The following is a 12,972-nucleotide window of genomic DNA, read 5'->3' as shown; positions in this document are numbered from 1 at the left end:
TTATGATCATCTTATCTTTTCGTTGATACATATCTCAGTCGATTTTACATAAATCTATTATTATTTACTTTAAAAGTTTTCAATTTTCATTCTAGTAAAACTCACCTTAATGAGTTTACGTTCTTCAGAGCCAAGTCGATAGGCATCGTAGTAAAATTTCATTCCAGCACCAAAGAATAAAAATGAACACGCAATTAGTAAAGGACCAGTTAATTCACCAATATCTAATGACAAGATTATATTCATGTAAACATGCCGTAAACATGTGATAAGTAGACCGATGAATAGTACCAGTAAGAACATTATATAAAATCCAACTGCAATCCAATATAGTTTTTTTGCTCGACCAAACTTAACTGAATTTATTTCTCTTTGGACTTTACGATCATGATGTTCAGCTTGTATTGTTGTTCTACCACTCTTATATGTTGCCAGAGAAGCCTAGAATTATCCAAAAAAAGGAATAGGGACTATTATCATATACAACAGTCCCTGAACGAGGTTATATTTTTTTAAAGTCAGAAAGTAGAATGTTTCAAAAAGCCTAGTTAGCAGACAACGTGCAAAAGTCATTTGTACTATTATGACAGTCCTTAAAATGAACATAAGCGATCTTTGCCTTTTCTCGGTTATGTAATTCAATGTGTCTCTTCAATTTTACCAGTCATCTCCGATTTGATTAGTTTAATAATTTAAATGTAATCGTTTATAATAGACGCTGTATTTTGGAATATTATGAAATCCAAGTTCTACAGATGTTTGACATGCATTTTTGTGTAGTTTTACACAAGGCAAATCAATGGTTTGTTATACCATAGATGTCCATAGTTTTCAAGTGAAACTAATCCGTAGTAAAGATCGACACAACACTTTATTCAAACGACTTTTCCGTTTTTATATTGTGGAATTGGATTTTTTCAGATATGGAAAACTGATTACTTTATTAGTATGAGATCGTCTCATTCTCTACATTTATTTTTATCGGACGCGTATGAATACTGAATGTGCAAAATCAAAGCCTTTAGATGTGATTGGCTCAGAAATAATAGTCCAAATCCGTTAGATTTATGATGATATGGAAAAACGACCAGAAGGAATAAAAGAAAACAGCAAATTTGTAAGTGCAATAGAAGTCAGTGATCTCAATTCAAATCTAGAGGTTCAATGAAGAATAACTCGTCTAGTGGAGTTTCTTGGTTAAATTTTTTAACTTGATCTATATCAAATTACTGTGAGCTGTATTAAACCAAAAGTGCCCTTACTATAATTCTAGGTTCAAACTGATTATGTAAATGCTTTGCATTTATGCCTTTCTAAGAAATGCTGTGAAATTAATACACTAGCGGTATTGTCCAAGGTTCAGTAGTTTTCTTGTTTTTCAAAACGTCAGAAACTCAGTCAATTACTACAAAAAATAGCAGAGAGCACTATGAGTAACAATATTAATGATATTTCCCTGCTGCTTAAAAAAAACATCACTTTCAAGAGGTTAGAGTTGATGTTCGATGGTTATTACAGTCTTTCAAAAATTCTGTCTTCAGAATATGACTGTTCATTGAATGAGAGCATATACTTGTTACCATTTGTTACTAAAGCCTCAAAGGTTTCAGGTGTTTGGAGGTGATCTATAGAAAATCGTGGAGACTTCGTATTTTATCTATTTTTGACGCCGGATAGTGGCCATCTGGACTCGGTAGGTTGATGAATAGTGCTGTAGGATCTTAAGTGGTAGATACTGTGTTTGAGTCTCGATATTTAAAAAGGACAGTGGTATTTTTCCTCGCTCAGTAAATTTGTTTGTTTTGATCGTTTATTACGTATCAAGACTACTGTTTTCACTTTAATTGAATTTATTTCAGTTAAAGTATTCGACTAGAGTATCGTTTTTACTGTTCTCTCAATTAGTTTTGTCGTTGGTACTCTTGAGTACCTCTTTTTCAACTGTATCTGTTAGTACTTTTGGTCCTAGCCATCTACAGCTCTTCACTTTTTTGGTCATTGATTATTTTTTTTGTTTCTGAGTATCATCGCATCTTGAAAAAGAACCCCTTCTTAATGACCGGACAGTGTAAAAAAAGCAGTTGCCAACGTCCGGGTTGTCGTTATCCTGTTGAAAGCGGCATGCAGTGCGACGAGTGCAAAGGCTGGTACCACGAAGTTTGCACGAACTTAACACCTGCTGCTTTCAAACGGTTCAGTAAGAAGGGTTGTGTATGGCTTTGTCAACAGTGCTGCTCGGATGCAAACAACTTGTTAACCGAGGCCATCTCACTGGTTGATGCTGCAAAGAAGTGTTTTAGCAAGCATATTCGGAACGCGTCAAACAGCACTCGATCTGTCGACACGCAAATCAACGTGAAGGAAACTAAGGTTAGTTCGATGATAGATGACTCACGCCCGTCAAAGAAGGAAAAGCAGTCTCCAAAGGGGCCTGCCTTAAACAAAAGCTCAAGAAAAGTAGGGTCTTCTGTCCCCCGTCTCCCAGGTGGGGTCCAACAGGAAACACCTAGAAGCCGCAATCGCAAGGCTCGATCGGTTTCAAGCGGTAAACATAACCCGACCTCTCAGGTCGTCGACAACCCCCCAAAATCCAACACTAGGTTTGACGCAACTGTTATTGCTTCGACCAGCTCAGTTGACGAATGGGTACAGGTTGTAAGGAAGAAAAGTAGGGATATAAAAGGGAACCCTGCCCCCGCAAAAGTGGTTGAAAAATCGAAAGCTGATCATAGCGACAGACCAGTTATTTTTCATAGAAGCAAGGAGAGCGAGAGCTCTGAACCTAAAGCTCGTTTTGAGCATGACATTGTACTGATTAGGCAGCTGCTTAATCAACTCATGCCTCAAAATATGACCGGGGTCACCTTGCTAACGGTATACAGACTAGGGAGTCTAGCGGACTCGAAACCAAATCATTCCAGACTGCTTAAAGTAGTATTCAGCTCTTCGAACGAACGTGACCTAATTTTACAGAATGGACACAAATTAAAGGGTTCAGGAGTCTTTATCCGGAAGGACCTACCGTTGGCAGACCGTGTTAAAAGACGGGAAGCCGAGAAAGAACTACAACTTAGGTTAGACGCTGGCGAAAAGGACCTGAAAATTGTAAATTTTCGGGTTGTAAGACTTCGACAGAGAATGATGCCGAAGCCACTCTGGGTGAAGCACGAAGGCACTTAAACAGGCTTCGGATCTGTTACACCAATCCACGAAGCTTACTTAATAAGCGACCTGAACTAGGTGTACAGATTGACTCTACAAAGCCAGACATAATCGCAGTCACAGAAACCTGGCTGACACAGGCTATAGATAGTATGGAACTTGATTTCGAGGGTTTTACGTTAGTAAGGGCCGACAGAACACAAAAGCGCAAAGGAGGGGGAGTAGCTCTATTCATTAGGAATGCTATCCCATTTGCCATTATCGATAGTGTATCCCATGAGAGTGGGACGTGTGAATTAGTTAGTCTTCGCCTAAAACGCAAGGGACAAGAGCTGCTGATTGGTTTGGTCTATCGCAGTCCAAGCTGTGAGGCAAATGAGATCCTGTTAAGCAGTCTCAATACTTGGTCACAAAGTGGTCGATGTCTAATCCTAGGGGACTTCAATGCACCTATGGTAGACTGGGAAAATCTGCGAACTAAATCGTCAGAAAATTCCTTCGAGCAGGAACTAGTTGATGGGGTTATCACATGTGCTCTAGTGCAACATGTGAAAGATGCGACAAGGTACGATCCGGACACTGAATCATCCTTATTAGATCTTATACTGACTCACTATGAGGATGATGTTGCGAACCTCCATCATATGCCACCCCTAGGTTAAAGTGATCACGCAGTTTTAACCTTCGACTTCCATATAACTGCCAGTCACGAGCACGCGTCAGTCCAGTCCAGATCCAACGTCTGGAAAGCAAACATACCAGACATCATGCACTCAGCATCGTTATTAGATTGGACAATAGACCCAGAGTCCTCCATTGAAACGGCCTGGGACGCATTTCGAAATTCATACTTAAAAGTCACCACACCTCACATCCCTTGGACTATACGAAAGGGGCCGAAAAACTCACCACCATGGTTCAGTAGGGAGGTCCGTATCCTTGTCCGTAAGAAAAAGGAAATGTGGGATAGATTTAGGTTACTGGGGACTGATGAGTCAAAATCTCAGTATCGAAAGGCTCGGAATACTTGTGCCTCGACCCTCCGTAAGTCTAGAAAACTGTACGATGGAAAACTTGTTAAGGAATCCATAGAATGTCCTAAACGCCTGTATTCCTATATAAACCAAAGGACAAGGAGAAAAGGAAATATTCCTGCTCTATGGGGAGACAGCACTGCTTCATCATTAGTGGAGGACGACTTTGGTAAGGCTCAAGTGTTCTCGAACTACTTTAGCAACGTATATACCATAGAAGCGCCTTTCACGTCAGCGTATACAGATCCCCCCATACATACACTGGATAGCGTGACCATTAAAGGACTCGATGTCTTTGGTCTGCTAAATAAGCTTGACATAGGTAAATCCACGGGGCCCGATGAATTACATCCTAGGCTACTGAAGGAATTATCTAACTTCGTTGCAAGTCCTTTAAGTACATGCTTTAACCTATCCGTTACGCAGGGTCGTTTACCAAAAGACTGGAAAAACGCCATAGTAAGTCCTGTCTTCAAAACAGGTACGAAACACAAACCTGAAAACTACCGCCCCGTTAGCCTAACTAGTGTGGTTGTTAAAATCTTAGAAAAGATTATTCGGAAGGAGCTGTTTAAGTATCTCGATAAAAACCGGATCCTCTCGGAGAAGCAGAACGGCTTCAGAATAGGTTATTCTTGTCTCACTAACTTATTAGTGGCTCGTGAAAGCTTGTGCGCTCTTAAGGACCAAAAGCTACCTGTAGACGTCGCCTTCATTGATTTCAGTAAAGCTTTTGACAAAGTTCCGCACAACCGGCTGTTATATAAGTTAAGAAAAGTCGGGATTGGAGGCAATTTATTGATGTGGATAAAGGACTTCTTAATTGGGCGTCAACAAAGAGTTCGGGTGAACTCAAAGTTATCTAGCTGGGAAACTGTGCTTGGTGGAGTGCCCCAGGGTACAGTTTTGGGGCCAGTGCTATTCCTCTTGTGTGTAAATGACCTTTCTTGTCTCCTATCATCATCGGTCTTGCTATATGCTGACGATGTCAAGATATGGAAAACGATACGATGTAAGAGTGATAGCTTAGAACTTCAAAATGACCTGGAGAAGTTATCTGAATGGTCTCAAACATGGCAGTTGCCGATAAATACTTCCAAGTGTGTTGTGATGCATATCGGTCATCAAGGCACAGATACATACACGATGAATAACACTGAGCTACCTGTCGTCCAGACATATAATGACTTAAGAGTTATCGTTAGTCAAGACTTAAAGACTACTGCACACTGCCGTGCAATAGCCGCCAAAGGTTTTAGAACCTTATGGTCAATACGTAGAGCTTTTAGTCATGTCGACGCTAAAACGTTTTTGACTTTGTATACAGTGTTCGTTCGTCCTAAACTTGAGTACTGCATACAAGCGGCTAGCCCCTGCTTAAAAAAAGACAGTGAGCTTCTGGAAAAGGTTCAGAGAACGGCGACTAAGCTGATTCCCGGAATAGCGAAGCTTCCGTATGAAGTTCGACTGACCAAGCTGAACCTTTTCCCGTTGTCATATCGCAGAACTAGAGGCGAATTGATTACAGTCTACAAATTGCTTAGTGATAAATTTGCACCTAATATGTCCTCATTTTTCTTGCCTTCCAAAACAAAGAATTTGCGAGGACACTCCAAAAAAGTTCATAAGCCGAGGACAAATTACTTGTCAGCTGACTATCGACTTTCCCATCGAATCATCAACGAGTGGAATTCACTACCTCAGCACGTGGTTGAGGCTCCATCCGTCGACTCTTTCAAAAGAAAGTTGGATCAACTGAGAGACCACCATTGCCAGGACTAACATGGGCCATCGAGCGTCCTGTCCTTCTCAAACTGAAACTGAAATTGATATGGGTATGACCGTTAGAATCCAGATACTTCCAGGTAACAGCACGAAACATACAGTCTAGACTCCACTACTAGCCATCACACAAAACTACTAACCCCTTGGTATATGTTCTGCCTGACGTAGGGATGACAAGAAACATGATACCAAATGGTCCGTGTTTGATTAAAAAGGACTGATAAGTTACTTGTTAGAATGAAACTATCTATTTATAAACATATTTATAGTGAAATCAAAGGCTATGACTTTAATGCTAATCAAGAAATTCACAGTCTTAAGCAACACAAGTCCTATTCAAAAGTTCAGGAAAAAGAATAATGATAAAAGAATTAGGTAATTTTAAGAGATTAACAAATGCTAAAGTGTATTCCAAATAATAGGAACTTTATTATAAATATTAAAAAATAGAACATAAATAAAGATTCGATAAAAGCTTATATTAAAATTCACAGAACGTTTTATGGCAGGAACTCTGATGTCAAAAGTCTCAATAATGGTTATCAGTCCTCTTTTACGAATGCAAGTGATAATACAGGCATGCTCAAACCAGATTATCTGAAGCAGTTTTTAGATTTGATTAAAAAGTGATTACTTTAGCCACTAAGTCGCTGTTTCTAATGTAGAACATCTCTTGCGGAAACCCTGAATGGTAGTTTCACCAAGCGTCTGATTAAGATGGTTGGACTGTATAATTATTTCTGTGATATATATATATTAAAAGTGAAGTATCAGATGAAGTCCTTTTATATTTTGAAACAAGGAAACCTTTCCTGTTTTACCCTTAGAAAAAGTCATGACATTCTTAATTACCAGTGCTTATGTATAACCTTTCCTGTCTCTAACAAATTATTATTACAGTTACATTTGTTTAAGTTTAATTAATCTCATTTTGCGGAGCATTTAGAAAATATGATAATTTTTTAACTGCTTGATAGCTTACTTTGGAAGCTTTTAAGCTTCTTGACATTCTAAAATGACTAGGAGCATAGAGCGAACGAGTACCTTGAGTTGACTTTGCTAATAATAACGATGGCTGATAACCTGAAATACTACCAGTTCTACTATTGTTATTAGTCAAAACAGTCGATCCATTTTCGACAGTTTGCATATTTGATGACATATAAACGCATGGATCCATTTGCCTTGTACTCTTCATTATATTTTGGTAAACGTTTCCAACTGAACCAATTTGTGATCTGGATTTAGATGATATATAAGATCCTGAAACAACAGATCCTGTAGGTTCTTGATTCATGGACTGATTTACAGGACGGATTGAAGTAGTTGGTGGAACACGTATAGGATCACTGGAACGTAATGAGGAAGAGCTACCGGTTCTACCCAAACTATTCAGCCTTTGTTGTTCATACTGCATGCGCGTTAAGTGACTCGTCATTATGATCAGGCGTCAACTTGATTATACTTTATGAAACTAAAATTTTAATAGTAAAAGAATAAAATAAGAGATGAAAACCTACTAGTTCTAAAAGAATTACGTTTCTTGTGTGAAAGTCTTAGTATCTACCCGAAAACTATGTATAAACAATATTTTAGCCTTAAGAGCTTATAGATGAGTAGGATACCTAAAGACTGAACAATGTAACTGTTCTTTTTAAAAAGATTATTTGAACATCAACCTCCAAATCAAACTGAACACAAGTAGCAATTATGAATAATCAGACCATACCAATTTTTATTCCATCTTAAAAAAAGAAATGCTATCTATGAGAATGGCGTTGTATAAGTAAGTGCCGTCAACATGTATGAGAACGCACAAAGTTATACTGGTTTTAAAGTATTCCTTGTTCAAATTCACCAGCAAAAAGACACATCATTCAGTGACAAATCTGAAAATAGATGTTGATTGACCAGTTGGATAGTTTATGAATCTCAAAATTGTGGTACATCTGAAGCGGCCGGAAGAAAAGGAAAAATTACACTAAAGTTTAACTATTAGGAACAATCAAAGTTTAAATGAATAGTTCAAGCATGAAGGTAGAAGTTAAACTTATTGAAAATAATGTATAATAGGATTATATTTTGCTGGCTGGATAACTCCACTTCAAAATCTGAAGCACTTAGGGGACAAATAACGTTAGAGAAGAATAGAAAAGTGAAAATAATTTACAGGTTAAAATGACGTAAGATAATTGTCCAGATATAAAGAAAAACATAAAGGTCATGATAATAACTGAACATTATTCATTATAACATCCTGAGAAAAGCAGAAATAGTTCCAAAAAACTTTTTATGAATATCAAATTTGAAGGAGATACAGCTGCTGAAACTTTGAATAAACGGATTTCAAAATCCATGAGTAAAACTTATTCAGCTAGTGTTCTGAAATGCATTTAGAAAGTGACAGCTTTGTGAGGCTAATGTGATTTCCCCCATAGGAGCAAGTAAATTCGTAGATGCACATGGATGTGGCCCAAAGCGAGAGTTTATGCTTAGCGAATCCGTGAATGGTAGGTAGGCTTGAGAAGATAATACTGAGATTAGCTCCATAGAAGATTTTACTCATGGATTTTGAAATCCGTTTATTCAAAGGTTCGGCAGCCATATCTCCTTTAAATTTGACATTCACAAGAAGTTTATCGGAATTGTTTTTGCTTTTCTCAGGATGTTGTTATGATTATTATTCATGTAATATTATGACCTTTATGTTTTTCTTTTTTCTCCATATCTTTCAGGAGGACAATTATTTTCGTTCTTCTATTCTTCTCTCACCCCCTCAGTCAGTCAGTCAGTTACAACGTAGAACCAGGCACATATATGCATCGGTCCAAGTTGGCATACCTCATTAACACAACAAGACGGACACCGGATTCTCTCACCCCCCCTGATTATTAAGCAACTTTATTTGACATATAACTTTATTCTACAAGAGAAATCGACGAATTTTCAAGTGAACACCAGTGAACTCTTAGTTTATGGACATGATAATGTAATCAACCTACGAAACAACCATCACTATTTTTTGACCACAGGTAGCTTGTATTGAAGACAAACAACTAAAAATTCATAATAACTAGCAATTAAATTTAAAACCCTGTCTCATATATCATGAGCAATACTTAAAGTATTTCCCACATACACCTTTATTTTACGGGATTCTAAGTTCCGGAGTATTAGTGAAAAATCCAAATCGGAAATCCAATTACGATGAATCCGCAAAACGATGACAAAAAAATGAGTATAAGAATAATTTACTAGAAATATTTTTCCTAGGTTTAACTAAACAGTACAGAGACAAATCTTTAAGCCGTTGGAAATGTTCTTAGGTTTTTTACCGAATCGGATTTTCGCAATAAACTTCATAGGTTGTTTTTAGTTTACTGTGGTTAATATGGTGAAGATTGCGTTTTATTGTGTATAGTTTTACTGTGACAACATCGACTAAAGTTTTGGGGGACAAAATACTTAAGCATCATCTACAGGAATCTGAAGATATTGTCGTTATATTCATAATATCCTAAAAGTCATAAGTTTTAGTAATTATTGTAAAGAAGACAGTTAGGTTGACCTAGTCCATTCACAAAACAATCCATCATTTGCTTGTTAAAAATTTACACGGCTTTTTTATTTTTACACATATACTCTTCTGTTACTATTGTCCGTACTATATAATCTAATATTATAATGTTTCTGTTATGTTATCATTCTTGTTTTTTTGTGTTTAAACTATTATTTGGGACTTTATACATACAAACGATTGTACAGCTTCATTATCAACTTCTTAAAAAGAGATCCATTTGCTGAATTTCGTTCTTTTAATATTCAAAAATAATGCGTCAACTTAAGAACATTTAATCTGACCACAAATCGCTAGCATCACTACAAACAAGCAAATCTGTAGAAGTAGCGTTATTAAAAGGTTGTAACGTAACTGTATAATACTCTGCAAAGGGTTGCTTAACTTTGAGTCAGGTCTCACAAGCGAATACCATTATCTAAATCTTGCTAGGTTGACTGTAAAATTTTAGAATAATAGCCATGATAAAATAATCTCAGAGCCTCTTGATGAGAACTGTCTGCTTCTCAGCTGCTATCAAATAGCAAGACCACTTTTAGCCGATAAACTATGGAGACTGATAAGGTTTGATTATTTAAATGCTGAATCAACGAGCCAAACGTCATATTTAAAACAATCCGGCTAAAGAAACAAAGCAAACAATTGGTAGGAGATCAAAAATCTTGCATACCTTTCATTTTTCGACTTATCAAACATCTGTGTTAACAACTGTTTTAGGAGAACTACGTACAGTTTGTCTTTTGGCACTGATACTTTAGCTTACAACTAAAAAGCTTTATTGACCGGACGAATGAACGTGAAAATTTTTTTTGCTCAATGGATTCACAGCTTATGGTACTAGTTAGTTACAAAACCCATGCATACCAAATATTTGCACACTTTCTTTACTTATTATATTTAGTAATTCTTAAAGAGCCTGTTGGGATATTCAGAAACATATCCCAAAAATTACCCTGTTAAGTCTAATGCTATCCTTGGACTTGAAATGGTATCATTTTTCTATCGTTAAATATTTGTTTCACGTATCATTTTCCTGTTGGCCAGATATTGTGCAACTTTTTTTCTATTTTATGGTACGATGTGGTCTGCATGATTGGTATGTAAACAGAGTATGTTTGAAATACATGATTCATATCGCAGAGGCTGAGACTTGTGTTCTGGACTTAACTGGCTGGGCTAGGCAGGAAGCAGGGCCAATCAAGACTCTAGGCTGCTCGCAGGCGTTTTATACGTCACTGATCCGATCGACAATCCACTGCTCTCTAATCGGCAGTCACAAGTTATTAAAAAGCTTCTGATAAAGTATGATTATTTGAGGCTGAACTGTTTGCATTTTCTAGTATAGGGAATTTTGCTAATGAATGAGCATCGTATCAAACCAAAATTCAAAAGAAAATTTCATTATGGCCTCAGTATAGCGTTATTGGTGTTTTTCTCCTGCTTCATGGGTCAAACAAAACTAATTTTGTATGAGTAACAGAAATGCTGTTGTCCCAATATTTCTCCGATGATTTTTATTCACTTCTGTGTCAGCATTACGCCTTAGAGTTTTTAAAAGTCCTAGTTATTGTGGCATATTGTACCATGTTACACTACACTACTGCTACTTCAAACCTACGTAAAAATAACAAGAGTAAGCTTTGAATGACATAAGAAAAAAACAGTTTCGCACTGTACAAAATAATATATTAAATATGGGAACGTTTGAAATTTATGTCGGAAAAATGGACGAGATTATGAGGAAGCACTATTTATTTATAAAGATGGGAATATTAATGCTTCGCCAATTTACTGGTAGTGTATTAAATTCGGTGTGTCCTGGGGCACCACGAGATATATTTAGATCTGATCTTCACTCAATTCTTCAGGACCTTCGATGAAGTCTCATATATAGAATTGTTGTATAAATTAGCGACATCGCAATCACATACAACTCGCACTCGTAAACAAATGACTTAGTAGTCGAAAGTTGACAGAAAGCACGAGCCAACTTCAAGCTACATTAGTAATAAACAGTGCTTAGAAAAAATCTTCGTAGTATAGCGTGGAGTACGTGTCAATTAAACCCTCCAAGAGCATGATGACGAGTATCCGCCGGAAATAATTACGTGTTTAATAATCTAAAATCACCTTAGGTAGACACAATGATCGAGTAGTTACTGCTGGTCAAGGTCTGAAAACCACTGGACACTTTCGGTAATGTGTTAATTCCTGGACCTATCGAATAAATAAAAACACTTGCTTACCATAAATATATGTATTTAATCGCATTTATACTTTTAGTTCTGAATAGTGAATCCAGTTGATGATACTTTTGAGAGAAAGAGAGAAAGTAATCTCGTTGCAATCTTCAAATTATTTACTTTTTTATACTTTATGTCCCACATTCTTCTCTAGGAACGGAAACGATTTGAGGAATCCACAAAACCGTCGACCGTTCAAATACTTACTACTTGTCACATCCAGGTGTTGATGATCGTAACTCTGCCTTAACATGCGACTATAACTCTTTTAACGGATATGTACTAATAACAGTTGAAATAACAAAGTCACCCTCATTATCAGGACTATCATATACTATTTGGTCTCATATCTTACTCAAAATAGATAATGCAGTTGACAATACGGCGAGCAAAACGTAAACCTGAAATAGAATGTGATGAAAACTCTCTAGAATGGTGTTTTATAGGTCCCCCCATTTTTATAAGCCCATAAAGAATTCACATGAAACTTCAAAAATCTGATTTAATGCAGTCTTCGTCATTCAAGTTGTAACGCATAGGTCGCTATACAGATGTCAGAAAACAGAATAAATTCAAAGTAATATGATTAAACTATTTCATCTAAGTCACTTCGTATTATTATAAAATCCGACAATTAGCGGATTTCGGGTTTCTAAAGTCTTATGGGAGAATATGACACACAGGATGCATAAAACATGAATAAATGGTTAAAATCGAGTGACTGTTTTGTCTATCGCAACAAAAATTTTTTCGCTATATTTATACGACGGAATTTTTCACATTCTACTAAAGAATTACATTCATGCATGTAGTTAAGTTATAATTAAAAGCAAAAGTGACTGCAAAACAGCTATAAATATGAATTGCAAAGTAAAAATTCCGTTAATATTTTAACACTCACTAGTAACATCGTAACTATGACTAGTACTCTGGGACATTATTACTAACATAAGTACTGATAAGTAGGCTGAGTAATTTATAATTCGACAAATAGAGATATTTCTTGACGTTTTTAAGTCTTAAAAAGAGATCATAATAACTCACGATGTTCTTTTAATTCACGTGCGGGACCAGTATTTACATTGCTTCCGTACTGTCATCTTGAATGTCAATCCAAACATTGACCGTCCTCAAGGACACGTTTGGAAGATTTCAACACAATACTTTGAAC

The 12,972-nt window shown here is 36.7% G+C and overlaps 1 protein-coding gene across 1 annotated transcript in view; it reads right to left on the bottom strand.

The window, feature by feature from the left end:
• The window catches only part of MS3_00001837 (uncharacterized protein), a 25,321-nt gene extending 12,349 nt beyond the window's left edge, over positions 1-12,972 (bottom strand). The window contains exons 1-3 of the mRNA XM_012939713.3: positions 12,846-12,972; positions 6,964-7,455; positions 106-441 (exon numbers count right to left, since the gene is read on the bottom strand). Coding sequence (XP_012795167.2) covers positions 106-441; positions 6,964-7,419 — 792 coding nt within the window. The 5' untranslated portion in view covers positions 7,420-7,455; positions 12,846-12,972. The remainder of the gene's footprint in view (positions 1-105; positions 442-6,963; positions 7,456-12,845) is intronic.

Source organism: Schistosoma haematobium, chromosome 1 (assembly GCF_000699445.3).
Source record: "Schistosoma haematobium chromosome 1, whole genome shotgun sequence".
Taxonomy (NCBI): Eukaryota; Metazoa; Platyhelminthes; class Trematoda; order Strigeidida; family Schistosomatidae; genus Schistosoma; species Schistosoma haematobium.
The sequence above is the reverse complement of the archived record's forward strand: the minus strand, read 5'-3'. Positions and strand labels throughout refer to the sequence as shown.